Here is a 27,127-nt window from a genome sequence, read left to right on the forward strand (position 1 = left end):
TTTACAAAAAGAGAAAAAAAGTTTTATTGTTCGAACAGCAATTAAAAAGATGTGATTAAACGTGACAATTTGGTTGATCAGAGTGTTGATGTGATTGTCATAAGGCATTCCAGCTGCCATCAGTGGTGTGAGAGATCAGGCCTGCTGAGTCACCATCCTCAGCATCTGTAAAGCCATGGGTCCCTGGTCCGATGGAATCTGTCAATATCAAATCAGCAAAAAAAAAAAAAAAGTTAATCAAATTTTATTTGAACAATTGGAACCCACCCGAGGCTGATTCTACAAATGCCTCCTAAACCAGTACAGTTCTTTCAAAAATAGATGTCCAAGCTCGCATTGTGGCATGATGTGACGTGCTGAGAGCTTGTATATCTACCATTTTGAATCAACAGTAAACACATCTAATGTCAGTAGCAACATATTATGAACGTGTCTTTGCTACACATTACAAAATAGTCAAGTAGTCTGTCAATTACACGACCAATGAAACCTTAAATTCATGGAGATTTGTTTTTGATGCATTCATGAGACAATTATTTGTGAGGTGTTGAGAGCTTGTACTTTGATCATTTTCCAACTTTCTTCTAAATCCTGACAGTTTTCTTGAAAAACCCTATGTTTCTATGTCGGTGGTTCTCAAACATTTTCATGTCAAGGACCCCCAAAAATATATTTAATTGCCCCCCCCCCCCCCCCCCCTCCCCAACACCAGCGTTTACCATGTGTCCTGCTTTGAGGATCCAGTAGAAGGAGAAGTTTTTGTGGCTCTTGCAGAAGGCTCCGGTCAGGCCTGGGGAGGCGGGGTCATCCAGGGCTGTCCATCTCTTCTCATTAAAGGCTGGCAGCCCCGCCCACTTAAGCCGTTTGACCCACAGCTCTTGGCCTGTGAAAATAGATGCAGTCAACACCACCACCTGCAGTCTATTCCGTGTGATTATGAAGCCCACCAACGTTCTAGGATAGACCAGAGCCACAGAGTAAGACGGTTTCGAAAACTCGGTTCACTTCATGGGGCTTCAGTCCAATGGCTCCTACATAGGCTGCGATTGTTTTGTAGCAAAACGTACAACATAAACATTACAGAGACTTTAGTTGTTGCTGTACAACACTTTATAACAGTGGTCATGTTGCACACATGCCTAAAATTGCTCTTATTTGCGCCGCCCTCGTTGAAAACAATGCATTTCAAACTCCAGCTTGTCCCCCTTTCAGGCAGCACTCGTGCGCTCAGTTTCTGCCCCCTCAATATCGTATCTCTTCCATTAGATGGCTCTGGGATAGACTTGCCTTACCATGTGCCCGATTGGCTCCCGGGCAGGCATAGTGTTACTGAGGTTAGGGTTAGTCATAGTTGAAAAAAAAAAAAGAGAACTGTCAATCACAACACGACTACTGGCCAATCACAGAGGGGCTTTCCTAGCACTGCGGTGGGATCCATAATAATAAATCTTCCATTCCATTGTATCCTGATTAAGGTGATAAGACACGAATGTGTTACCAACCTGGATAACTAATCGACGTTTACAGATTATAATCCACGTTTGGAGTTCACCTGAAGAATTTGCACAGCCACCAATAATGCTCTGCTGGCCACATGTAACTGCAGTCAGCATTACGGTTGGAAATTAATCTTTGACCAATCAGATTGATTGGCTACCTGGCGTGCAACACCTTACTGCAAAAGCCACCAAAAAAATCCCAAGACTGACATTTTTTTTTTTTGCAAATCTGCACTGATCTCATTAAATGGCCCCGATGAAATCCTCAGGACTGAAAACTTTAAGCCCTGCGGACATAGAAATGTGAGGTGCAATACCCATGGTGTCCACTATGAGGTCCAGCTGTCCATTGTAGATGGTCACGTTGACCCCGGCGTCCAGCAGACGGTCAACAGTGTGTATGACGGGACGCATGAAGTCTCCGGCCATGTTGCTGAACACCTCCCCAGCCTGGGCTACACACACACACACACACACACACACACACACACAGTACGAGGAAGCAAGGTATGGCAAAGTTAAAGTGTCGACTAAAACGAAGGTCGAAAAATGTTCGTCGACTACCTTTTTTCACTGACGAAAACTAAATGGAAACTAAATTAAAAAAGAAAAACTAAGCTATGATGACTAAAACTAAATATACTGACAAATTTGACAATTGTCAACAAATAAAAACTAGACTAAAATGTTAGTAAGAGACTAGTGGACAAGAGATCCAGTATAAGTCATTTACAATTAGTTGCATGCTGAAAATAGCCGATCTACAAGTGTGTAAGTGTAAAATCAGCCATTATGACGGCTTCAAGGCCCGCCAAAACACATTTTAGTTGACTAAATCACCTGTAGATTTAGTAGACTAAAATCTCATGACATTTAGTCGACTAAAACTAGACCAACACTAACACATTCCAGGTGACATTTCTAAACCAACACTAACTAAGGTGACTAAAACTAAGTGAAAACTATCCAAGAGACTATGACTAAAACTAAAATAAAAATGTGCTGCCAAAAACACAACAGACCATACAATTAAAATAATAATGTTTCTACATGTAACAACTGATGACACAGAGGTGGCTCCCAGATTGAAATGGTATTACAACGTATAGGTTCCCAACAGGTCTCAATGGGTTAAAATGTGTTCACGTGGCCCAGGCCGTAGCGTAACGGTCTGGGCACCGGACTGGTGATCCAGTCGCGGTGTGCCGCGGGTTCGACTCCCGAACCTGACACGGCCTTTACCGCATGTCATCCCCCCATCTCTCTCCCGTTTCCTGTCAGCCTACTATCTGTCCCTTAAAAAACAATAAAAGGCGTAAGCCGCAAAAAAATATCTTAAAAAAAAAAAAAATGTGTTCACGTCACCGATCTACAAATTCCACAACTGGAATATGGAGATACGAGGATTCTTGCTCGACAGCTAAATAATATCAAATACACAAGGCTTCATGATATACCATTTCTGGATGGTAAACACACACACACACACACACACACACACACACACCATACTGTGGCATATTCTGCATATCAAAAGAGAAAATGGGAGGAGGAGGAGATGATAAGAGACCCAGTACATTACCTCCCCACGTCACATTATGGGGGACGATGCCCAGCTTCCTCCTGACCGGCCCGTTCATCAGCTCTGCCAGGGACTGGCGGTGCAGCGGGCCGAGGTGACGGCGCGCCAGCAGAGCTGCTCCCCCACGCCACGACACGACAGAAAGCAGGAGGAGAGACAATCGTCACAACATGGTCAACTGATATATCACGTTAAAACCCATTCTAGACGGGAACCCCCATTTGGTGTTTATAGCATTGTGTTATACTTTAGCCATTGAAAAATAGCAGATCTACAAGCTCTTAGCTTGTAGGTCTGCTATTTTTGGAGAAAAAAAAAATCGTGAGAATGTGGTGCAAATCTTTGAATATATATTCTTTCAGGGTGACCGTTTTCAACTCAAATCTTTGCGGGGGTGTGCAAACCTGGTGACCAACTACAAGAAACGTCTGACTTCTGTGCTTGCCAACAAGGGTTTCTCCACCAAGTATTAAGTCATGATGTGCTTGGGGATCAAATACTTATTTCACCTGATAAAATGGAATTTAATTTATAACCTTTATATAATGTTTTTTTCTGGACTTTTTTGTTGATATTCTGTCTCTATCTGTTAAAATAAAAGTACCATAAAAATTATAAACAGCTCATTTCTTTGTATATTTACAAAATCAGCAGGGGGTCAAATAATTATTTACTTCACTGTATACAACCGTCAGCTGTTGTGCAACTCCCTCCGATTCCACAACACCAGCACGCAATGTACAGTTACACAGCGGAGGCTGTACCGCGGCCCCGCTTGGGTCTGCGGACGGCGGAGAAAGGCAATGCCGCCATTAACCCATTTAGGCCTGACGTAAAAAAAAAAAAAAACTTCTAAATCCTGACAGTTTTGTTTCTATATCAGTGGTGCTCAATATTTCATGTCAAGGACCCCAAAAATGTTATGCAATTGGCCGCCGACTCCCCATCTGAAAATATGTTGTTCCAGGGACCTCCCCAGAAGCAAAGATTTGAGTTAAAAACGTTCGTTCTGAAAAAATATATATTCCAAATTTGCGACACATTTTCAAGATTTTTCAAAAAATATCAGACCTACAAGCTCAAACATTGCCATGTCTCGTAGCGCGCCACCGAGTGGCGCGCTACGAGACATGGCATTTCTTTAGAAGGGAAAGACGGTAAAGATCTGATGAGGTCAGTCAAGTTGTATGAACTTATTGAACATCCAGCCGTGTACTTTGCACACTCTGGAACACGTCCCCGAGGCTTGGTTCACTAGCTACAATAATAGTCACAACTTAAGTCTGAATAACCCTTTCACACAATTCATTTACTTTTAATACCCGTCTCACGTCATTCTAAAATTAGCTTCATTCCATTTCTCTTGCCCCATCAATTCGACTACTTTGTTTCCGACGTTATAATTGTATTGCGTTTTACACTTTAGTCTTGCTTTTGGAGAATGTGATTTATTGTGCTTTTTGTTTAGTCATCATCGAATGGCACACTTGGGTGCCATTCCAAGTGTGCTCACCCTCGTTGGTTTTAACTGCACTAATAAAGAAGACTTTACTTGGTTGTGTAAGTATCTCTGAATGCAAGTACTGTAGCGGTACACTTGTCCGCTTGCCTTCCATTTTAGATGTTCGTCTAATTGAAACGTTATGTTAAAGTGAGTAGGGAAGAGCTGTCGAAGGACTGAACAGGAGAGGGCTGATGGAGAGAAATGTATCATTTAAAACTCTACTACTCCTGAATAAATAAGTGCATATGATAATTTAGCATTAATTATGTACTGTATTATGCATAAGTATTCATTATGTCCGTTTTGTAAGAATGTCTGACCGAGGGAAGACCACATTATGGAAGAAAACGAGAAATTAAACAATATTCTGTGTCTTACAGATGAAGTCCCCGCCTCCTGTTGAGCTGCTGAGTGCCTCATCAGGGTCTTGGGTCAGAATGTTGTAGAAGTTGACTCCATTCGTATTCTGAGATGAAAGAGCATAACTTTAATACTAGCATTTAAAAAAGAAATACATTTTCTTAAAGCAAATTGCAAATCTAAAAAGAAAAAAAAAAAAAAAAAAAAAAACACACCAACCTGCTCCACTACGGTTTCGGTCACGGACCAGAGCTCGGTAGCCTTCAGGAACTCTTCCTGCTCCACCGCCTTCTTCACGGCGTCCGCCGCACTGTTGACCTCCGTCAGGCCGTAGTCATCCAACAGGGACTGGACAGAAGGGGACGGCAACGAGAGGACATTTTGGACGGCGGACGGACACTCTACAGGGCCTGGACTCAAGTTCAGTAACACTGGGGTTCTCTGTGTGACACATGTGCTATGCCTACAGAGTTCAAATTGTACCAGAGTACAATTGAGGGCAGGCCCTCAAAGAGACAATGCACTCTTCCTTTCTCCCCTCTACAATACTCTTCTGCAAAAAATAGCAGATCTACAAGCTTTGTAGATAAGTCTATTGTTGCTCAAGGTCTGCCTAATATTAACCCATTACAACATGCCCAGAATAGGGAAGCTAGGGTTCCTGTGGTTAACCAAAGACATGTTACACAAAGCTCAGTTCCTACACTGCAGTTACACAAAGCAGACATTTGACAGGTGTGTTTGTGTGCATGCGTCTGTCTCTCTCACCGTGGTGTAGAGATAAGGGCCCCAGGTCATAACAGAGTCTGCAGAGAAGACAGAAATGGAAATAATTTAGCCTGTGGAGTGTTCAGATATACGGTTATCTCTGAACACCAACAGTGAGTTTTAACCACGTGAACCAAACCCTCCATGCTTAGAAATGTGGTCCTGCCCTCCAAATGTGTCGCAATGCGACATGCAGATCGGCCATGTTCCATCCAGAATAGAGACGCTAGTTCAAGTGGTTAAGAAGTGATTTACAAAATGCCACTTTTACAGAGAACGAGAGGAAGCTAAATGTCTGTTGACAGGGAGGGAGCATCGGTTCTTGGCGTCACAGATGCTGAGTACAAGTGTTTGAGACTGGCATCAAGCCACTCTCAGGATTGGCGGCCGCATCAATGCATCCTGAAGAGATTTCACATTACAAGTCCTGCATGCTAACTAACCCAATTTGATGTGTCTGAAATTCTGTTACATCTAGGAGTTGAAACCCCAATCATTGAGTACATGACAAAATAACACGTCAGCATTGCACTGTGTAAAGTTTCACCAGAGTTTGTAGTCTGAAGAGTGATTCTGAAGTTATAAGGTGTATGAGAATACCACAAATGAAAGTGATATATTTTCTCCAATTTATGTTGTGGAAGTGCTGATGTGCTCTTCTTTTTATCGTCAAATTAATTCAGAGGAAACGTACGTAAGACAGGACTGACCGATACTGACCTATTGGGGAAATCCATGAGTCTCCAAGCGCCACCCCAGCAAAGTTGCATTTCACCATGCCTTTAGCTATGGCCTTGACAGACACATAGGATGTACATTAAACACATGCAATTCATTCATATTCAGCATTGAACACATTTTCATCTGAAATCGGACTTTTTGCACATTGCTTGCACCTGGCTGCAACCGATATTCCATAGGCTATTATTCCTTTTTAATATTTTTTATCCCACAATTTTGTAACTCATTTTTCACCCCTGTGTCAATCATCTAATGTGATCCTGGGCTCTACACACCCTCCACCAACCTAGTCCCCCATATATGGGGGACAAGGGGAGAGCAACGGACTTGAACTCATGCTTCCTTCATGCCCGAGTGTCCAAGTTGCTCCTTTACACCTGACAGGGGGGAGTTTCCCTGGTTGGACATAGCGCATGGAAGGAACACGTTATTCCAACCAGTTCCTTTCCCCTCCATCAGGCGCCCCGGCTGGCCAGGGGGAGGCAGTTTAGTGACCAGGATAGACCATAGGCTATTTTAAGCCAATGCTTTGATAAAAATACATTTTGATTGTATGCCACACGACTGCACTTACAAAAAAAGGAACCAACTCAATGGGTCATTAGTCTTTAGCTTAAATTTGGCCATCATCCTGTGACACCAGCTCATTTTCATATGACACCAACAATGACTAACATACAACACATGCAAGTGAACAACACTGTCAAAAAGAGAAGTCTGTGGAAAAACAGCAAGAAAACTAAAAGAAAAAAAAATCAAACTTGCACATACTTTATGCAGTTCCAGGGATATAGCTGCAGCCATCTTCCCTCCGTACGACTCAGAGAAAATGTAGAAGGGGATATTCTGTAGAGAACAGACCATCATTACAATGACAGCTAAAACTAAAGGAAGAAATAGGCGAGAGAGACTTAACCCATTCTGACCTGAGATCAGATTCATACGAGGTTTTCCACTGGACACACACTGGTCTGATGAACCCATTCTGACCTGAGATCAGATTCTAAAAAATGTCAGTCGTTCTTCGATTTTTTCAAAAATAGCAGACCTACAAGCTCGTATCGCGCCACTCGGTGGCGCGATATGAGCTTGTAGATCTGCTATTTTTCAATAGCTAAAGCATAACATGATGCCAACACCAAAATGGGTGCCCGTTCAGAATGGGTTAAAGATAAGAAAACAATAACGCATCAACTACTTTGTTCACTTACAAGTGACAATGCACAAATAAAAAACAAGAGATCAAACAAGCTAAAGGCCTTATGCCTGGTCTATTCCGTACTTAGCCACGTGCGACCACAGATCTACGAGCTCACAACACATCGAAATGCAACGCGCAGTGGGCTTGTAGATCGGCCATTTTTGGTGCATTGACAATGACGCGCAACCAAGTACACAGGTGTGGTTGAGGATCTCAGTGTGGAGGACACGGTGTGGTTGGTCGAACCTGGAATTCCTTCTTGTCTGTGAAGAAGTGCTTCAGCAGAACCAACATGTCGGAGGCAACCGTAGCCACGTCTTTAGCATAAGCATCTGGTCTGTCCGTGTAGCTGAAGCCAGTACCCACAGGGTTATCCACAAACAGCACATTGGCTTCCTGCACCTGAAACATATTGCATACACACATCATTACTTAGTGTAGCATTTTTGCAGCGCTGTTTATTCTCAAAAAAGGTCCCAAGTTACTGTGCCAAGAAACATGGTAATTATCTGAGACCATACTGTGTATTCACAGCAGTATCCCCCTGAGGATTAATTTGTCCAGTTTTATCATACTAAATGAACAAGTGTATACTTGACAAGATCATTCGGAGGAGAAATTCAAACTATAGCTCAACCTGACAAACTACAGAATTAACCAACGGAGCCATCTTACCCAGCTTGTTTTTCTGGGTTGTTGCTCCCTGTCCAGGGGTCCGATCTCCTCAAAGTTTCCAAAGCCACTACCTGAACCTCCTGGGCCACCCTGAAAACAACAAATATATATACATTTAGTATTAATCCAGTGCTAAAGTTTAGCATATTGCATGGTGTATTATGTTGTACTGTATCTCAACGACAATGCAAATGAGGGTAACCTCAATGTCTCGAGAATAAATAAAAGGTTTGAATGAATATATTGTACATCTTTCCACATAGCATGTTAAGTGGTGCTGTTCATCTTCAGTTGAAGTTAAAGTTTAACATTTCCAGTGGTTGGTTTGCTTCTTAATCATTGCTAAAGAAAGTCCACTTAGGCCAATGCATTTCCTTTTTCCCCAATTTACATGGTTAAGTACAAGAATCACAACTGGAAGGTAAACTAGTGGAACCAAACTATTCTCCTGCAAGCCATGGTGCGAGCATGCGTATGTGTGCCAAATCTAATTTACTGTGTTTTCTTAAGCCAATTTCCTCACAGCAGACACTTTGATGTCATAGACATAGATGGTTCGAATGCAGTTAAGTTAATAACATTAACTCCTGGAGTTAATGTTATCATCTTAAAGCTGCTATAAGCAATAATATGCCAAATCGTAATGACCTTTTTTTCTTTTTGGTATTCAGACAGCCAGCAATGGGTAGAACACTCCCAAAAATAAATTTGTCTCTGTGACACATCTAGGGGCCTACACTACAGGACCAGGAGACAAAGGTTCTAAGCAGCACAAGTCTTCGTCCCTGTTTCACAGGGACAAAGACTTGTGCTGCTTAGAACCTTTGTCTCCTGGTCCTGTAGTGTAGCTTGCGTGGGGGGGGAGCGGTATAGGAGGGCGCTGGGCAGGGCACAATTTGTCAAGTTATGTTTGAGAAATAGACAAAACTGTGTCTCATTTGTAGCTCGTTGTGTTTGCAGGGTGCTAGGGTAGGCTAGTGCCCTCCTCCCGCTGCCTGGCTCAGGAGGATCCGGTGACCGACATCACTGTCGGGCCTGAATATGGCAGATTGTGGGGATCGAGTGCCACCTCTGTGTAAGGACACGAGAAGGTTCTGAGGGCCTGGCTGGCGGCCAAACAAACAGCACATAAATGAAAAACACTGCAACAATATCACTGGATTTCACCATCTATTCTACGTCCTCTATGGGAAATCACAATGTATGCTATAGATTCCCCCAGCCTTCCTTCCTTTTTTTTTTAGATCACCAGTCCTCCGGACTAGAGTGGTTCGTTTGGTTGACCCACCTGCAGCCACATCACCAGAGGCCGGTCCTCGTATGGTGCAGTCTGGCTGTCCCCATAATACAGCCACCAGAACATGTTGGCTCCATCTCGCACCTTCACATAGCCCCACGCTTCTTTATCTGGCAAGGGACTCGACCAACCTGTGGAAATGTAGTTCAATTATATAGCACCTTAAATAGTCACTCACTGATTCGATTCATTCCCTTTTATTTACAGTCCTCTCCTGATCATAAAAAAATCGCAAAATCAGGTGTTTTGGGAATGACTGAGCTATAGTTGGTCACTTCCACTTTCACATTCAATAAAGCATGTAGCTATAAAACATATCTACAGATTGCAATATAGTTAGACGTTAGTATACACTAGTATACGATACACGTTATTACAGCAAACTCGCGTACCTGTATTGAGGACCAGGGCGAGGAACAGCACCACGCTGCCGCAACGCAGTGATGTTTTCAAGTGTCCCATTGTTGTTCTAGTAGTGAGTTGTCTGCGGGACGGCCTCCTGACTTCACTGCTTTTCTACCACTTGGATCATGTGACCAAGTGATCAGCTGACTAGAATGAATCACAGCTGCTGGTGAAGATTTCCAACGTAAACAACAAACCCACACGTGTATGTGTTGTTGACTGTTTGACACTGCAGGCCAGGCTGCAGCAGACAGAGACAGCAGAGGAGCATGGTCGAAATTGAAATAAATATACCACTGGTCGACTGACATGGAAGGAAGTGGTTTAACAGTCTGATGGTTTGAGAATGGCCAAAATAATTATAGGATTCTGACTTTCAGATTTTCAGATAAATGCATCTACGAGAGTCTAAAATAAATCTTAGGCTAAACCCTAGCAAACCACAGCTGTTTAACTGAAATGGTTTAATTCCGTGTTATTAGCTTTAGGGACAGGGTTGATTGATTGATTGAAATATTTATTAACCGTTTGCAGAATTACAGTACATTTCAAGCACAAACTCAATACAAAGATCTCAAAGACTGTTAACTGTGAGTGGACGACCCAATAAAGCATTACACTTTTGTTTACAAGAGGGTCCTTGTTCAATATTCATCAATAATATTATATATAGGGATACTATTATGTACCATAATTAAATAATAATAAATAATACAAAAATAAAATGTAAAAATACAGGGCGTGGCATATTAAACAACAACATAAATGGTTTGCAATGCAACGATATAAAACCTGCACACTATTACTACCGGTAATAACAGAATTAGAACTAGGCTGAGACGTATTAAATTATTAAAATTTAATATTATTATTTATTTTATGTTCTTATATTCAATTTAGTTCTTTGCCATTGTTCTATCATTTTAACTACTTGTGTTTTATTGTATTGTATTTTTATTTTTGTGTCCTGCCCTGTGAAGCACTTTGAGCTGCATTTATGTATGAAAGGTGCTATACAAATAAAGTTTATTATTATTATTATTAAATGAACGCACCCTCGCCTCCGCGTCAGCATGTGGCGCTATTGCTCACAGTGAGTTGACTTCAGTCAGTGAAAGGAACTAATAAGGAAGTGGACAAGTGGTGTTTTGCGCTGTACGTGCAGCGTGTTTTCTTTTCCGTAACAGACAGACAGTACAACAAGCAGCATGGCGGCCTCCAGCGCGGCGGTCAGCGGCACCACCATCCGCGTGCGGCTGCACTTCGACTACCCTCCGCCCGCCGTGGCGGACTGCCGCATGTGCTGGGTGCTGGTGGACCTCCACCGGTGCCGCGTGGTCGCCGACCTCGAGAGCGTCATCCGCGACAGGTTCCACTTCGGCCGCAAGAGCCTGCTGAGCCTGTTCGTGGAGGACTGCTACCTGCCGCACACCGAGAGCATCCTGGTGGTCCGCGACAACGACACCGTCAGGTCGGTGGTCCGTGCACTGTCTGAACATACGATGATGGGCCCGCAGTAGGCTACTACAGCAGGCTACTACAGCCTTGGATCATAGTCGATTTCATCTCAAAACTGATCAAATACATCTTGATCCAAGCCCAGGCCACCGGGCCCTCAGTAGACTTGTACCTAGCCCTCCAAGCAGAACCCAAATGCTACTGAAGTTTCTGACATTTTGACGACTCATCAAAATTTCAGAAAAGCTTTATGTAGGGTCCCGAGAGGGGCTAACTTGTACCTATGCATGATTGATTCATATTGAATGCATACTTTTAACAGTTTGCATGGGCAAGCACAGAGAAGTACTAGTAAAATTATACAACAAGGTCTGCTAAAAAGTATTTATCCAAGCCTATGGCTCGTTTATATTTGGGGTCCTTTTGTACTCTATTCACACACATTATTGATAGCCTCTGGTTCAAGACTATCATTATTTCTGAAAGTAAGTCAGACTAGTCTATAAAATACATACCCTTGTTCACCCTTGATCCAAGGCTAGGCCCCCCAGAATATATTGTACCAGAGTAAAGCAGTGGTTCTCAATGTACTATTATTATTGTTGTTGATACTATCAACGAATTGCTCCCATATATGGTATCCATTATAGGCCAGGTATCCCCTCCTGTTACGGTCCATTTGGTTCCTAATTATCAGACATTTGGGGGACAGAAGAAGTAGTAGGTCGGGAGTGTCGGTATCAGCCGGTAACACGCAGGAGTCTATCCCTGTTACAATGCGCTATAGACCCCTGGGAGATGGGTTGCTGAGGTGGAGCGCCACACCTACCATCAGCTACCGAGTGCTCTACCGGCTGAGCTACCCGGACACAATAAGAAAGAATTAAGCATAGCAGACTAAATTACTAATGTAAATAAATGGGCTAACCTAGCCCTGAAACATGACTGCCATGATGATTATCATGACCGTCATGACTTGACTGCACCCTGTTTTTGGCGCTCGCTACATTTACAACTTTTACGTATATATAAACATTCAGATTTCAAATATAAAGTATTCACAATTTGTCCCAGGGGTGTTAGTTAGTTGCAGCACCAGCGATTAGAATTGCTGCATCCCGCGTTGTTTAATAAAAAGCATTTTTATCAGAGCGCCCCGGCTACTTTTTTCAAACGGGGTTCGTTTGGGAAATCCACAGTTGCACACCGGGAGCGTACTCGCCTATTATTAGTCTGCTCGGATAAAAATGCTTTTTATTAAACAACGCGGGATGCAGAAATTCTAATCGTTGGTGCTGCAACTAACTAACACCTGTGGGACCAATTGTGAGTACTTTATATTTGAAATCTGAATGTTTATATATCCGTAAACGTTGTAAATGTAGCTAGCGCCAAAAACAGGTTGCAGTTAAGCCATGACTCTCGTATGAATACGAGAGTCATGAACCATGGCTAGGGCTAACCATGAGCATTAGTCATGTAGCACGTTTAAGTGCTCTGAAGTTGCAGTGTGCATGTCTGTCACATTTCTAAATGGCGATGAGTTTTTTCACTTTCAAAACGTTTACAAATTAGGGACAATGGCAGATCTTCAACTAAAGCTCACGGTTGTGCTGCATTGTGAGCTTGTAGATCGCCTGTGTTCACTAAGTTTGCGTCATTGCGTGTCACTGTTGTACGGCGTAATAAGGAATTCATTTTTGAAAAGGAAAAAACACATAAAAAGGTGACACACAGATGCAGTATTTCCAATATGCTTCTTGTCTCCTGTTTTGACAGGGTGAAGGTGGACACTCTGGCCCAGGTGAACGGCTGCAGCTCACACCCAGGGACCAGCTCACATCCAGGGACCAGCTCACACCCAGGGACAAGCTCACATCCAGGGACCAGCTCACACCCAGGGACCTCCAAGGACAAGTCCAGCAAGAGAGCAAGATGCACAGAGGACGATGGAAGCCCCATAGAAAATGGAGAGAGTGTGAAGAAGAAAAAGAAGAAGAAGAAAGAGAAAGTGGTCGAAGAGGCGAGCAAGGCGCCGGACACACAAACAAAGAAAAAACACAAGAAGAAAAAAACAAAGATGGCGGAGCCGGAGAAAACCATCGCCAACGCTACGCCCAAACCCGCAACCAGTAAGCCCCGCCCCGCTGCTGCCAGCCAGCCAGCCAACAGCACTGCGTCGGCCTCCATGAACACTAAAGGGAAGACGCAAGCCTCACAACGCGTCTCCTCTTCGGATTCCAGCGACAGCAGCAGCAGCGAGGAAGACAAGGCTCCCAAGAAGACGCCTTCACAAAAAGCAGTGCCTAAAACTACCTCGTCCACGCCCACTCTTCCCAAGCCGCCTCCCAAAGCCGCGCCGTCCGTTTCCTCATCGGAAACGGACTCCTCCTCCTGTGACGAAGCCCCCAAAAAGGCAGCGCTGAAAAACGCTAAACCTGTCCCCTCCTCCTCCTCCACAGCCCTGAATGGAGCTACCGGTGATACAAACACCTCCTGTAAACCTCCTCCTGGCTCCTCTTCCTCGAAGCCTGCACACAGCTCGCCGACGCAGAGAGCTGGGAACGTTTCAGAGAAGGCAGGATCTGCCGATTCGTCAGACAGCAGTGAGGAGGAGATAAAGCTGGTGATCAAACGTCCAAACGTGGGGCGGGGCTTTGGGCTGGGCCCCGACGCTGTGGGGGGTCGCGCCAGGGGTCGCGGGGACCGGGGTAGCGTCAGAGGTGTCGGTGGCGCCGTGGAGAGGGGTAGGGGTGGAGGGAGAGACGGCATCAGGACCCGAGGTGGGGGGAGGGGCGGGGGGAGAGGCCGAGGTCATGAAAACTTCGGCTTCAACTACAATGTCTACGACCAACCGCAGCAGCAGCAGCCGTCCTACCAGACCGATTCCCTAACCAACGAATCTGTAGTCCTGCAGGTTTGTAATCCCAGTTACTCGGCTGCTAGTATTCATGGGGATAATTTTCATGAATTGATTAATCTCTTAACCCATTTTGGGTCCTGGGAACCCTTTTTGGTGTTTTAAGCATTATGTTATGCTTAAGCCTCCTCACCACCTGACCCCGTTCTACCCTCCCCCTGAGTGGAATCGACTGACTGACTTAAGCTGACTGTCCTAGAAACTATTCATTATACGTATTTATTATAATTCTTATTTCATTTCACTATCATTTTGCACTATGTTGTTTTTGCACTATCTTGTCCTGTTTTGCACTTAAATGTCATAACTGCACTCTGCTGTTCACCGAACCAAATTCCTAACATGTTTACATGTAATGGCAATAAAGTCTTCTGATTCTGATTCTGATTTAGCTATTGAAATATAGCAGATCTACAAGTTCATAAGTCATAGCTTCATAGCTTGTAGGTCTGCTATTTTTGAAAAATTGTGAAAATGTAGTGCAAACTGCAAAGCTTGGTGGCCAATTACATATAATGTTTGGGGTCCTTGATATCAGAATTTAGAAGACTTTTTTTTAAATTTCGACGTCAGGCCTAAATGGATTAAGTTCTCTTCACCCAAACGCACATCTAAAAATGAAAATGTTCCTTTATTCATTGTTGCATGCCTTGAGTCTGTTATTGCTGCCCCCCGCAGAAGATGTGAAGTTTGTGACTAAATGTCATCCTTCGTGTTCTTCAACATAGAATCCAGATGAGAGCGCCCCCAAACGGGACTACAGCACCATGCCCCTGCTAGCTGCCCCCCCGCCAGTGGGAGAGTCCATTGCTTTTAAGGTAAGTCTGGTGGCTATGGTGTGGGAACGCACTACTTCATAATTTGATATCTTGGTTATTCTAGACTTGATTATCAGTTGTCATGGTTATTCTGATCTCTCTGTGTGTGTGTGTGCGTGTGTGTGTGTGTGTGTGTGTGTGTGTGTGTGTGTGTGTGTGTGTGTGTGTGTGTGTGTGTGTGTGTGTGTGTGTGTGTGTGTGTTCACAGCTGCTAGAGCTGACTGAGAACTACACACCCGAGGTGTCGGAATATAAAGTGAGTAAATATTCTTTCCAGTCTGGAAACATTTCATGTGTAGGAAGAAAATGAAGTGACTTTGGACAAGATAAGGTGGTTGCACACTCGACGCGTTTTTCGGAAAACCGATGGAGAAACGCCACTAGAAATCCGAAAAACGCGCTCGGTGTGTGGGGACCTTAAGTCTGTGCTTTGAGTTGCTAGTTTGTGTGTGCTTTTTAAGTGGTGCAACCACTTCCTTAAGTGTTTTAGTTGGCTCCAGCCGCTCCATTTCATGTCGAACCTCTGAAAGGATTATGTTATATTAGGCACGCAATCCGTTTCACGTTTGTGTACATGTTGTTCTTCTGGACACAATGTGTGTGTCTGGCGGAAGCATTAAACCAGTCAATGTATTTGCAGTCTTCAGACTACTGAAAAATATTAATTGCTTTTTTATTTTATTGTATTAAGAGTAACCAGTTATTTTTACTGCCCTTTTCTCCCAGTCCCTATTTTGTTATGCCAATTTACCCTCTCCACTCCACACATGTCTGTGTTGCCATTGTATTGTACCCTATATTTCTTTACCAGTTTTTATCCTGATGTGGAACCATTATTTTTTAGCTTTAACCACAACTAGTCCATGACTTTTCAACAGAACATGATAAACACAAATGCAGAATACAAGTATTATTATTTAATTGTGGTGAAACCCCAGAATCATTTTGGTAGTAAATGCTGAAAGCCAGGACAGTTAAACGTTTTAGAGATAACATTTTTGTCGGGAGTCAAATCACTGTAGTCTTGTGCGATGACGCAGACAAGTCTCACTGTATGTGTTGATGAGTGATGACCTTATTGGTCATCAACACATTTTGAGTCTTTCTTCGTTTGGACCAATGCTGTGCTTGACGGTACCCTGTACTGTTTTTATTGTCTAATACAATTATCAATCAATCAATCATAATTTCTCTCTGTTTCAGGAGGGCAGGATCGTCAGCTTTGACCCAATCACCAAACAGATTCAGCTGGATCTGCTCAGTGCTTCTCGGGGTACAAACTCATTTCACTGCTGCCTGTTTCGTAAGGAGATTTATGAGGAGGAGGTCTTGATAAGGGTTGTTCTGCCATATTCTGTAGAACCGTAGTTCTCAAACTACTTCTCATACTGTTTTCGTGTCAAGGACCCCCAAATTGATATATTTGGCCGCCGACCGTGATCTGAAAATGTTTGGTGTCGAGGACCTCCAGATGGGAAGACGTGTTAAAGAAATGTCTAAATTACACTTTCAATATTTCTTTTCAAAAATAGCAGATGCATCCGCACGCTGTGAACTTTTGCATCTGCTATTTTTAAATGGACACGGTAACACATGGAACATGGGACACCTCCATGGACCCCTGGGAGTCCCTGGACCCCACTTTGACAACCATTGCTGTAGAACTTCCTATAATAATAATAATAATAATATGGCTCCCAGATTGAGATTTGTAAAGTAAAAATTCAACGTGTATACCCAGGGGGCAAACCACCCTTTTTTTAGGAAACCTGCATTTGCCATGACCTCAAAGGTTGTCCACCAGAAATAGTATCTATGACCCCGTAGGATCACAACCTATATGGACAACCCGGTCAATTTTTAGCTGGAAGTCCAATATGGCCGCCGCAATATTGGCCCCTATTAGTTATAATGGGGGGTGAATAGGGCAAAATTTTAAACCGAAACCAAAATCCACGAAACATCTCAGGTTGATCAATGATATAAATATGAACATCTTTTGTATTGAAGGTTTCCATGAAATTCAATATGGCCGCCACAATATGGCCGACACAATATTAGCACCCAGAAAATAGGTTTGGCTCTAACTTCTGAACCAGATGAGCTAGAAACGCAAAATCAGTGTCTATTTCATGTTTTCTGACCATGATAGACTCAATGGAATACCTATTTTTATTATTGGGTGTGTCTGGACCCTTATTGTGCATATTTACAAGATGGTGGCTAGTGGCTACCCGAAATAGTGCTTTACCATGATTTCTACCATGATTGTTGACTGTTTTGAATATCGTCACCTTATTAAACTAATTTTGCCAAATCTTTTTTTTGGCCTAAATCACCACCTGGTGATGCTGGCCACCTCTGGTAAAATCGCCCGAGCCCTAATGTAAAAGGCCTTCCTGTTACACCCTATTAAAACAATGGCCTATGTCAAGAGGGAGACTTAGGCCATATTATTTTGCCTAAGTCATAATAAAATGTGACTTAGGCCATTTTAACACACCTTTCAAAATGGGAGTGAATGGGACTGAATGGGAGGTACTGTTACTATGGGACTGATAGAATGGGACTGAATGGGACTGAATGGGAGTGAAAGGGAGGTACTGTTACTATGGGACTGATACTATGGGAGTGAAAGGGAGGTACTGTTACTATGGGTAACAGTACCCGGCCAGGACACAACCCAGTGAACCACAGAGCCTAGTCCCTCCATGTGCCAGAAGTGTACCTCCCAGCCTTGGCAGAGTAGTTCTGGAGTAGTTCCAACAGATTGTGTGCCCCTGGTTTTTCCCTAGTGGGACTGATTGAGGGTAGCGGACGTAACTCGGGACTTGATCACTCCCGGCTGGGTATGATGTTGAGAGACCCGAAACACTGTTGACCTCAGGATACATCACTGAGGATATGTCCCAGGTGCATCCATGCAATGTTTTTTAGTTATAGTTCTTCTATTTATATAGTGACTCATAGGAATAGACTACAGTATGTGACAACCAGGTATAGTCTGGTGACACCGGAGAGACGGGTGACAGCCGGAATGTAGACGGCACCCGGGTGAGCAGTATGGGTTAGTGCCCCAGCCTGTGTCCTCTGTGAAGATGAAGTCCAACAACCCTCGGTGAGGCCTTTGGGAGGGCCATGCAAGCAGCAAGCGGAACCGCAGCACCATGACCCTGCGGAACCATTGCCCACCACTCCTGAATGAACTGTCTGGTGCTGGGACTCTGGTGCAACGCACAGGTCCTCGCTCCTCTCCTGGTGAGAGCAGGAGTGGACCTGGTGAGACGTAGGAGGGGCCCGACCAGGAGACAACCCACAGAGCCTAGTCCCTCCATGTGCCAGAAGTGTACCTCCCAGCCCTGGCAGAGTAGTTCTGGAATAGTTCCAACGGATTGTGTGCCCCTGGTTTTTCCCTAGTGGGACTGATTGAGGGTATAGCTACTGGGACGTAAGTCGGGACTTGATCAACCCCGGCTGGGTCGCCTGAGTGAGGGGTATGATGTTGAGAGACCCGAAACCCCATTGACCTCAGGATACATCACTGAGGATACGTCCCAGGTGCATCCATGCAAGTTACAGCACAGCTGAGTCTGTGGCTTTCTTCAGCCATGGAAGATGGCCAATGCAACAGTGCTTATTCTGCTTGTGCAGCTGCACTGCTCCTCCCACAAATGCATGCAAGTTATGGGACTGATACTATGGGAGTGCATGGGACTGAATGAGAGTGAATGGGAGGTACTGTATGGGACTGATACTATGGGAGTGAATGGGACTGAATGGGAGTGAAAGGGAGGTACTGTTACTATGGGACTGATACTATGGGAGTGAATGGGAGTTACTGATACTATGGGACTGAATGGGAGTGAAAGGGAGGTACTGTTACTATGGGACTGATACTATGGGAGTGCATGGGAGTGAATGGGAGGTATTGTTACTATGAGACTGATACTATGGGAGTGAATGGGAGGGAATGTGACTGAATGGGAGGTACTCTTACTATGGGACTGACACGATGGGAGTGAATGGGACTGAATGGGAGTGAATGGGGTGTACTGTTACTATGTGACTGAATGGGAGTGAATAAAAGTGAATGGGAGTGAATGGGGGAGTGAATGGGACTGAATCGGAGTGAATGGGAGGTACTGTTACTATGGGACTGTCACTCCCATTCACTCCCATTCAGAGTGAAAGGGAGTGAATGGTAGGTACTGTTACTATGGGACTGTCACTCCCATTCAGAGTGAATGGGACTGAATGGGAGTGAATGGGAGGTACTGTTACTATGGGACTGTCACTCCCATTCAGTCCCATTCAATCCCATAGTATCAGTCCCATAGTAAAGTAATCTCTAAGATACATTGTTTTGGTCTCTGATTTTATCTGAAATCATTCCTACAACTCTACATCTGAGGGGAAATGACAATATGCAAGGTCAAAGATATATGTCCCTTCTGTGTCATAAATCTTAGCCAATGGATTAATATTGCTTGTGTTTGCTAAAACAGTCAACAATCATGGTAGAAATCATGGTAAAGCACTATTTCGGGTAGCCACCATCTTGTAAATATGCACAATAAGGGTCCAGACACACCCAATAATGAAAATAGGTATTCCATTGAGTCTCTCATGGTCAGAAAACATGAAATAGACACTGAGTTTGCGTTTCTAGCTCATCTGGTTCAGAAGTTAGAGCCAAACCTATTTTCTGGGTGCCAATATTGTGGTGGCCATATTGTGGCAGCCATATTGAATTTCATGGAAACTTTCAATACAATTTCTTTTCATATTTATATCATTGATCAACCTGAGAAGTTTCGTGGATTTTGGTTTCGGTTTAAATCTTTTGCCTATTCACCCCCCATTATAACTAATAGGGGCCAATATTGCGGCGGCCATATTGGACTTCCAGCAAAAAATTGACCAGGTTGTCCATATAGGTTGTGATCCTACGGGGTCATAGATACTATTTCTGGTGGACAACCTTTGAGGTCATGGCAAATGCAGGTCAACCCCCTTTGCCCCCTGGGTAGTAAGGAGAATGCTCAAGAGAGTAGATTTCATTAGTTCCCATATTGTGTGAGTACTGTATTTATTTACCCTCAGGTAAAGTTACTTTTCAAAAGGTAAAAAAAAAAGAATTGGCATGTTAATATTATTTTAATTTTAGTACATAGTACGGTACATTTGGTCAACTTTATTTGATATAACTATTTCATGGAGTATGTCACCAGGGTTACAGATGGTGTTGCTCAGCTCAGTTAAAGCTGCTATAAGCAGTATTATGTCAAAACATTTTAATGACCTTTTCTTTGGCATTCAGACAGCCAGCAATGGGTATAAAAAATGCAAATGTAGTCTCTGTGACACATCTAGGGACCACAATCTGCATTCAAAGACTTTCCTAGAAGCTTTGCCATTGGTCGATTTGCCTGTCTACTTCCGATTGGTTAGTCATTTCGACCGTTTTTTCTTTTTTTTCTTCGACCAATGACAAAGCTTCTAGGAACATCTTTGAATGCAGATTGTTGGCCCCTAGATGTCACAGAGACAAAAACATTTGGGAGCATTTTCCTTATTGCTGGCTGTCTGAATACCAAAGAAAAAGGCCATTACAATTTTGACATATTGCTTATAGCACGGATTCTGATCACCTAGTATCTTCTAAGATCTAGTTGCACCTGCTAACCGTCTAAAATGTACAGAACCAGAATCGGCTTCATTCGTCACATCACAGGTTTACTAATGTGAACTTTTGCTTGCCAACATGTCCCTCAGCCCATGTGGAGCCTGGTAAGTTCGACCTGGTCTACACCAACGCAGATGGCACAGTGGACTGCGTGGAGTCAGCTGTGACCCATAGTTCTACGGTAAGACGAGGCATGAAACACAGCACACGGGTACACCCACGTATAGATGCTCCTCAGTCAGAGCGAATCCTTTAAAACCCATTTTGACCTGAGATCAGATTCTAAAAATGTCTTCTACATCCTGACAGTTTTCTGAAAAAGCTATGTTTCCATGTCAGTCGTTCTTCGACTTTTCAAAAGTAGCAGACCTACAAGCTCGTAGCGCGCCACTCGGTGGCGCTCTATGAGCTTGGAGATCTGCTATTTTTCAATAGCTAAAGCATAACATAATGCTAATGCAAAAAAACGACTTGATCTACTATTTTTCAATAGCTAAAGCATAACATAATGCTAATGCAAAAAACTACTTTCAGGCCTTGACAACCCATATATCCAAAAAGAAGTCCTATCTGATTGCATTAAACAACGTTAAATTACATTAAACTCACCTTCCCACTCGATTTGCCACAAAAATAGCAGATCTGCAATCTCAAAACGGGTTGCAATGTGACGCGTTGAGAGCTTGAAGAGATCATCTGTTTTCGCTGTGAATGCAGTGTGTGCCTTGAGATTTTGACTTGCCCAGGCATCGGCGTGCCTTGGGCACAAAATAAATCAATAATGAAGTTAGAAAAAAACCACCGTGCTAATCAGCTCGAACCGGGCTGACAGTGGCCGTGTGTTTAGACGAGCCAAAGCCGTTCTATTGTTGTTCCGCTCACATTTGAAGCCCTTTCCCTTTACTTTTGAGTGAATCTATTCATGAGCCCAGCCCGCCTTCTTTTTAGTTGGGGGTTGGGGGGTGGGGGGGATTACAACGAGCTGCATGTGCAGAATGTTTTAGTTGTTGTGATTTGGTGGCCACAGCGAGAGGGGTTTTGCTGCATTATCTTTATTTATATTTTGGGAGTGGGGGGTGGTTAATTTTGTGGTCTAGTTTTGCGCTGTGACATCTTTTTTCTGTTCCCCTCTCAGGTGGCCGAACGGTGGGAGTCCCTGTTGGAGCCAAGACTGATCATTATTTAGATTAGAAGAAGATGACCTGGAGATACACGCATACAGACACACGCACACACACACACACACACGTTCACATTACTTTGTTCGTTAATGTCTTAAATCTACTGCAGTGTTAAAACATTTTTCTTTTATTTTTATTTTTTTGTGGCTTTCGCCTTTATTTTTTAAAATATCTTTTTATGGAGGGACAGACAGTAGGCTGACAGGAAATGGGAAGAGATATGGGGGGGGGGGGGGGGGGGGGGGACACATTTCTAATTTCTAATCTAGTTTGATAAAGAGCATTTTCTCAACATCACTACTACAGAGAGACTTTGGGCCCTATTTTCGTCAGTGCTAAGGGATAAGGGGTTTAGCATGGACGAAAACAGAGCCCATAATGTCAAGTGCTGTATGCAGTCATGTGAAGGCGGTTGTTGGAGTGAGCTAGCCAGAGACTGACAGTGAGAAGCCTCAGGAACGTGGTCCAGGTTGTGGATGAATTATTATCAAATGCCGATATTTGAGTCCCAAGCAACAGGAGGATATCTTGTGCTTTGGGTCAAAACGGTGTTAAGAAACAGACATGAACATAGTCGGTAGGAGTCTCCTACTTACTCCTACGCTTCCGAAAGCCTCAAAGCAAACCGTAATGTGTCTCCCGTTGACCGATGATGATGACCCGATCAACAAAATGATTGGCTTAGGAATGCGACAGGGATGACATCAGACTACGGTAGAAACGTCCATATATGGGTGTACACGCGTGGCATCGTTATCATGACACGCATCTAATGAAGCATTATAAAAGAACAATCAGAAGGGGTTTATGGAGCAGTTAATAGCAACACCAACTCTGATCGTAAAAGCTGCTCAAAGTACCTGGCAAGAGAGAATGTTTGGCCTTGCAACTTCGATAGCATTGCACTAGAAGCCGGCATCCCGGTTTAAGTTCGGATCGGACACCACACAGCGGTTCCTAGCCCAGACAACCAGCACTGGTTCGAGCGCTATCTTATAATAATGGGCAAGTTCATGAAACCTGGCCAGGGGGTGATGGTCCTCGCTGGACGCTACGCCGGGTGCAAAGCCGTCATGGTGAAGAACATCAACCATGGCACGCCTGACCGCCCCTACAGCCACGCTCTGGTCTCGGGCATCGCCCGCTACCCCCGCAAGGTGACCGCGTCCATGAGCAAGGAGGAGATCGACAAGAGGTCCAAGATCGTGGTCTTCGTGGAGGTGTTCAACTACAGTGACCTCATGCTCACCAGATACTCCGTGGACATTACTCTGGACAAGAAGGTCGTGAATGAGGATGCCGTCAAGGACCCTGCCCTGAAGCGTAAAGCCAGGCAGGAAGCCAAGGTCAAGTTCGAGGAGGGGTGCAAGACGGGCAAGAATAAGTGGTTCTTCCAGAAGCTCAGATTCTAGGCTCCCTTCAAATGTTCTACAAATAAATGTATAAAAAGTCAAATTCAAGGCTTCATGGGGTGTGAAACTTTTTAATTGGTGAACGATACCTAAGTGAACCAATTTTGAACTACTTTTAGTTTGTGCTTGTTCAGTGGCAGTTGCCACTAATTTGTTTAATTGATTTAAATTGCAAGATGCTAAGTGGAGGGTCGACGGTTTTATATTGTACAGCGTTATGTGACTGTGGATATTATATTGAATAAAGACCTTTTTCTATAAAAAAAAAATGTTTACGTGCTAATTGCCTCAGCTACTTGGAAAATGTAATGAACATAGTAGTGCATTAAATAAATTACCATGGTCCGTTCTGGTGGCCTATATATGGCCCTTCTGGAAATTGAAAATAATTTTAAAAACACCTTTATCAAATAATAAAATTCCCAGTGTATAATTTACGTAGCAGATTTTGTATTGACCTGTACCTGTAGCCCACTGTGTTTGAACTGTACCCACTCTACAGACTGAATAAAAACAATTCTAATCAATCAATCCAGATGATGGTACAAAACATGGAACCAAATGGACCATTTAAGTAAAGCTCATTGTGTTTTTATTTTACTGTGCGTACTGTACCTGTGCAAAGTAAATATATTGCACAATGCTTAACAGTGGCGTGCACAGACATTTAGAGGGGCAGGTGCTCAAGTGAAAAAAGGGCACCTTGTGCAGCGCATTTTGGGGCGGTAACCCATTTTGGTGCTTTAGCTATTTTTCTTTAAAGGTATATTCAGTGATTTCACTTAATTCAAATATCACTAATTTTTTTGTTTTGTTGTGATAATCCTCCCTACTATAGAGTGTGCTGGCCATATAAGGAGTTCCTCCCTGTCCCCAGTTAACCCCTTGGGGCGTTTTTGACTATCCTGATTGGACGAAAGGCTGGGTCCCACAGCCAAAAACGGTTTTTCTCAAAGGTTTTTTGAGTGAAATCACTGAATATACCTTTAATCGAAGAACCACTGACATAGAAACATAGCTTTAGATTGTGGGGGGGGCCTAAATAATATAGTAGAAGCGTTTTTTATCAATATTTGATTTTCTTTTTTAAGAGAAAAATTGCCAAAGGGGCAGGGGGTGCTCTAGCACTAGCACCCCCTAGTGTCTATCTGTGCACGCCATTGATGCTTAAGGTATTCCAATCGTGCATTTCCGTCACTGGTCGTGCCCATAATATTATCCCCCTCCTCTTCGTCTATGAATGGTCCTTCCCATGTGGTGGAAGTTAGACTGATGCTGATGTAACAACATCTCTCCCCCAATCAGACCAGCAGCACACACACTGTGTCACACACACACACACACACACACACCGGAGAGAGGAGAGAAACGATGTCGATGGCGACTAATAAACGAATGACGACGGAGTCCCTCTGAAGAAAAAAAAAAACCTAAACGCATTCCGACGACAACAACATCTCTCTCCTCCGTCCTCTCTCCACGATGGAGGACCAGGAGCAGCTGTTCCAGTTCCTGAAGAAGCTGAAGGAGGTGTTCGACGTGTGCGACGAGGATGCCGACGGCTACATTCGGGTGGAACACTTCGTGGACCTCGGGCTCCAGTTCGGCCAGGGGGACGAGGTGAGTGTGAGGCAAGGCAGGCGGTGATGATGATGATGATGATGAGGGGAGGGGAGGGCCGTTCATGTTCATTGCTTTTTCAATTCCACCGTACGGTGTGGTGCTCTCGGTCGACGCACATTATCGGTCGGACGGAATGAATGCACATTCATTGATTTGGTCGTGTGGTAAACTGGTAACAGCCTTGTTTTTAAATTGGTACAAAATTAGTCTGTATCACAGCGTTTGGTTATTTAAGCTACTGGTGGTGGTGGGGGAACAGGTTGTTGATCCTGAACTGGTGCATTTAGTTGTCAACTAGCTGTATCTCAGATGTTCTGCTACTTGTTTGGTTTTTGTTTTGCAGGAGCACACACACCATAACATAAGCACAGTCACATAACTGCATTTAAAAGGCATAGTAGGCCTACCTGAGAGACTGTGTCACTGACATACCCTATACTAGCTACTGTACCCCAAATAGGCTATTTGAGGCAGATACATAATAGCTACCTTTGGCATTATCTGGGGGTCGAGGCCTGTTATTTCTTCTTCTTTTTTTTGTACTGAACAAATGATCATGACATTGTCTTGGTGTTATGGTGACGGTGATGGTCAGTCAGTGATTGCGTTGCTATTTGAACCTGCATCAACAGCTTTATAGATGAACGTCAGAAACTATATGAGTCGACTCAAATATGGCTTTTGCTTGGCGTGTAGCTTTTTTTTTAATGCATTGAAATTAGTAGGTAATAGGTATACAGGCTTCCCGGCCTACAGACAATACTGTATGTACTACTTACTATGTCTCATATGTGAGTATGTTTTGCATTCAATTATTAAATTCAATTTAGCTTTATTACATTTTGATGTTGTAGCCTACATCCAACATGGTTAGAAGACATATGGATTGGAGTCCTGGCTAGGTTTATACAAATCACACCCATGTGAAGTGAGGGGCGCTCTAATCATCGTACATCATCATCATAAAGAATGCTGGTCCCTTATTGGCCAAGGTTTCCCGCCGACATACCCAGGCCAGACGATTTGCGCCTCAGACACATATGGCTTAAATTCTCCATTCATTGTCAATGTCATTTTTAATGTTTGTTCAGACAACGCAAACATTACACACTATAGCTGTTCATAGGAGGGGCTAGGGCCCCCCCAACAAACACCTCAAAACACGTGCGCACACACACACATGCACACACATGCACACACACACGTAGCTTAATGCCCAATAAAATAGCAGTAAGTTATAGAAATCAATAGAACTGTACCCTGGTAGTATAGTAGTATATCGTGACAATGACAGATAATAATTGGATGTTTCCGTTAACCTGACAAGCATTGAAGTGTGAGGTATTTGACTAGACTGGTGTTGTAAGTGAAGACATGGAACCAGGATGTTAAAGGACCTGTCATTCCCAGACATAACATAGCATGGTTCACTGCACCCCCCCCCCCTCCCCCCCAAACACTCCTGGGAGAAACAGATGTTATCACGCAGCCTTTTATCACAAGATCTTGGGTGGTATCCAATCGGCATGCAGATGAGCTCTAATTAACACATATATATATATAAGGCCTGTGGCCCATTCTAAAAATGTCTTTCTAATCTAAATCACAAAGTTTTCTGAAAAATGTATGTTGCTCAGAGTATCGGTAGTCAAAGATTTGCTGAATTTTGCGCACATTTTCAAGATAAAAGAAAATGTAATTGGGAGAACAATTCGTAAACACAACAGTAAGATTTGTGACTGTAGACTGTTGCGATAGAAGAAAGTTAGCCAATGGAATATAACCACCCAAAGGAAGTACTGTACTATCAGTGATTCTGTACAGTGATTCTGTACCAATCTTCCGCCGTAGCCTGAAAACCCACCTTTTCAGACTCCATCATGGCCCATAGCACTTACCCTAACCCCTTAGATAGCATTTTTGTTGACTTGGATGGCATTTGACACAGACTTATAGCATGTTATGTAGACAGCACTATAATTGTATTGTATATAGTC

The 27,127-nt window shown here is 43.5% G+C and overlaps 4 protein-coding genes across 4 annotated transcripts in view; 3 read left to right on the forward strand and 1 right to left on the reverse strand.

The window, feature by feature from the left end:
• On the reverse strand, nt 1-10,160 carry scpep1 (serine carboxypeptidase 1). The gene is made up of 13 exons (XM_083779947.1): nt 10,020-10,160; nt 9,619-9,758; nt 8,331-8,420; nt 7,902-8,057; nt 7,226-7,300; nt 6,434-6,506; nt 5,714-5,751; nt 5,165-5,293; nt 4,964-5,051; nt 3,082-3,195; nt 1,817-1,954; nt 720-883; nt 1-198 (listed from the first exon to the last, which is right to left on the reverse strand). Exons 1-13 carry the CDS (start codon nt 10,087-10,089, stop codon nt 136-138), a joined length of 1,338 nt encoding a protein of 445 aa, XP_083636073.1. The 5' UTR covers nt 10,090-10,160; the 3' UTR covers nt 1-135.
• Nucleotides 10,161-11,181: 1,021 nt separating this feature from the next.
• Nucleotides 11,182-22,266, forward strand: coil (coilin p80). Its single transcript, XM_083778894.1, has 7 exons — nt 11,182-11,503; nt 13,270-14,407; nt 15,139-15,228; nt 15,437-15,484; nt 16,432-16,501; nt 21,004-21,095; nt 22,050-22,266. Exons 1-7 carry the CDS (start codon nt 11,241-11,243, stop codon nt 22,098-22,100), a joined length of 1,752 nt encoding a protein of 583 aa, XP_083635020.1. The 5' UTR covers nt 11,182-11,240; the 3' UTR covers nt 22,101-22,266.
• Nucleotides 22,267-22,439: 173 nt separating this feature from the next.
• LOC310869267 (large ribosomal subunit protein eL27-like) lies at nt 22,440-23,550 on the forward strand. Its single transcript, XM_083779915.1, has one exon. It carries the CDS (start codon nt 23,097-23,099, stop codon nt 23,505-23,507), a length of 411 nt encoding a protein of 136 aa, XP_083636041.1. The 5' UTR covers nt 22,440-23,096; the 3' UTR covers nt 23,508-23,550.
• Nucleotides 23,551-24,989: 1,439 nt separating this feature from the next.
• rab11fip4a (RAB11 family interacting protein 4 (class II) a) overlaps nt 24,990-27,127 on the forward strand; it is a gene marked incomplete at both ends in the record, with an annotated part of 83,421 nt that continues 81,283 nt past the window's right edge. The window contains one exon of the mRNA XM_083779154.1: nt 24,990-25,127. Coding sequence (XP_083635280.1) covers nt 24,990-25,127 — 138 coding nt within the window. The remainder of the gene's footprint in view (nt 25,128-27,127) is intronic.

This window comes from Protomyctophum parallelum (genome assembly GCF_964188405.1).
Source record: "Protomyctophum parallelum genome assembly, chromosome: 13".
Lineage (NCBI taxonomy): Eukaryota > Metazoa > Chordata > Actinopteri > Myctophiformes > Myctophidae > Protomyctophum > Protomyctophum parallelum.

Bases quoted from the DNA above. Each gene is read 5' to 3' on its own strand.
- scpep1 (XM_083779947.1), bottom strand. From the start codon at position 10,089: ATGGGACACTTGAAAACATCACTGCGTTGCGGCAGCGTGGTGCTGTTC. The intron at 9,759-10,019 runs GTACGCGAGTTT...ACATTTCCACAG, and splicing joins CGCCCTGGTCCTCAATACAG to GTTGGTCGAGTCCCTTGCCA. The intron at 8,058-8,330 runs GTAAGATGGCTC...AATATGTTTCAG, and splicing joins AACCCAGAAAAACAAGCTGG to GTGCAGGAAGCCAATGTGCT.
- coil (XM_083778894.1), top strand. From the start codon at position 11,241: ATGGCGGCCTCCAGCGCGGCGGTCAGCGGCACCACCATCCGCGTGCGG. The intron at 14,408-15,138 runs GTTTGTAATCCC...TCTTCAACATAG, and splicing joins ACGAATCTGTAGTCCTGCAG to AATCCAGATGAGAGCGCCCC. The intron at 15,229-15,436 runs GTAAGTCTGGTG...GTGTGTTCACAG, and splicing joins GAGAGTCCATTGCTTTTAAG to CTGCTAGAGCTGACTGAGAA.
- LOC310869267 (XM_083779915.1), top strand. From the start codon at position 23,097: ATGGGCAAGTTCATGAAACCTGGCCAGGGGGTGATGGTCCTCGCTGGA.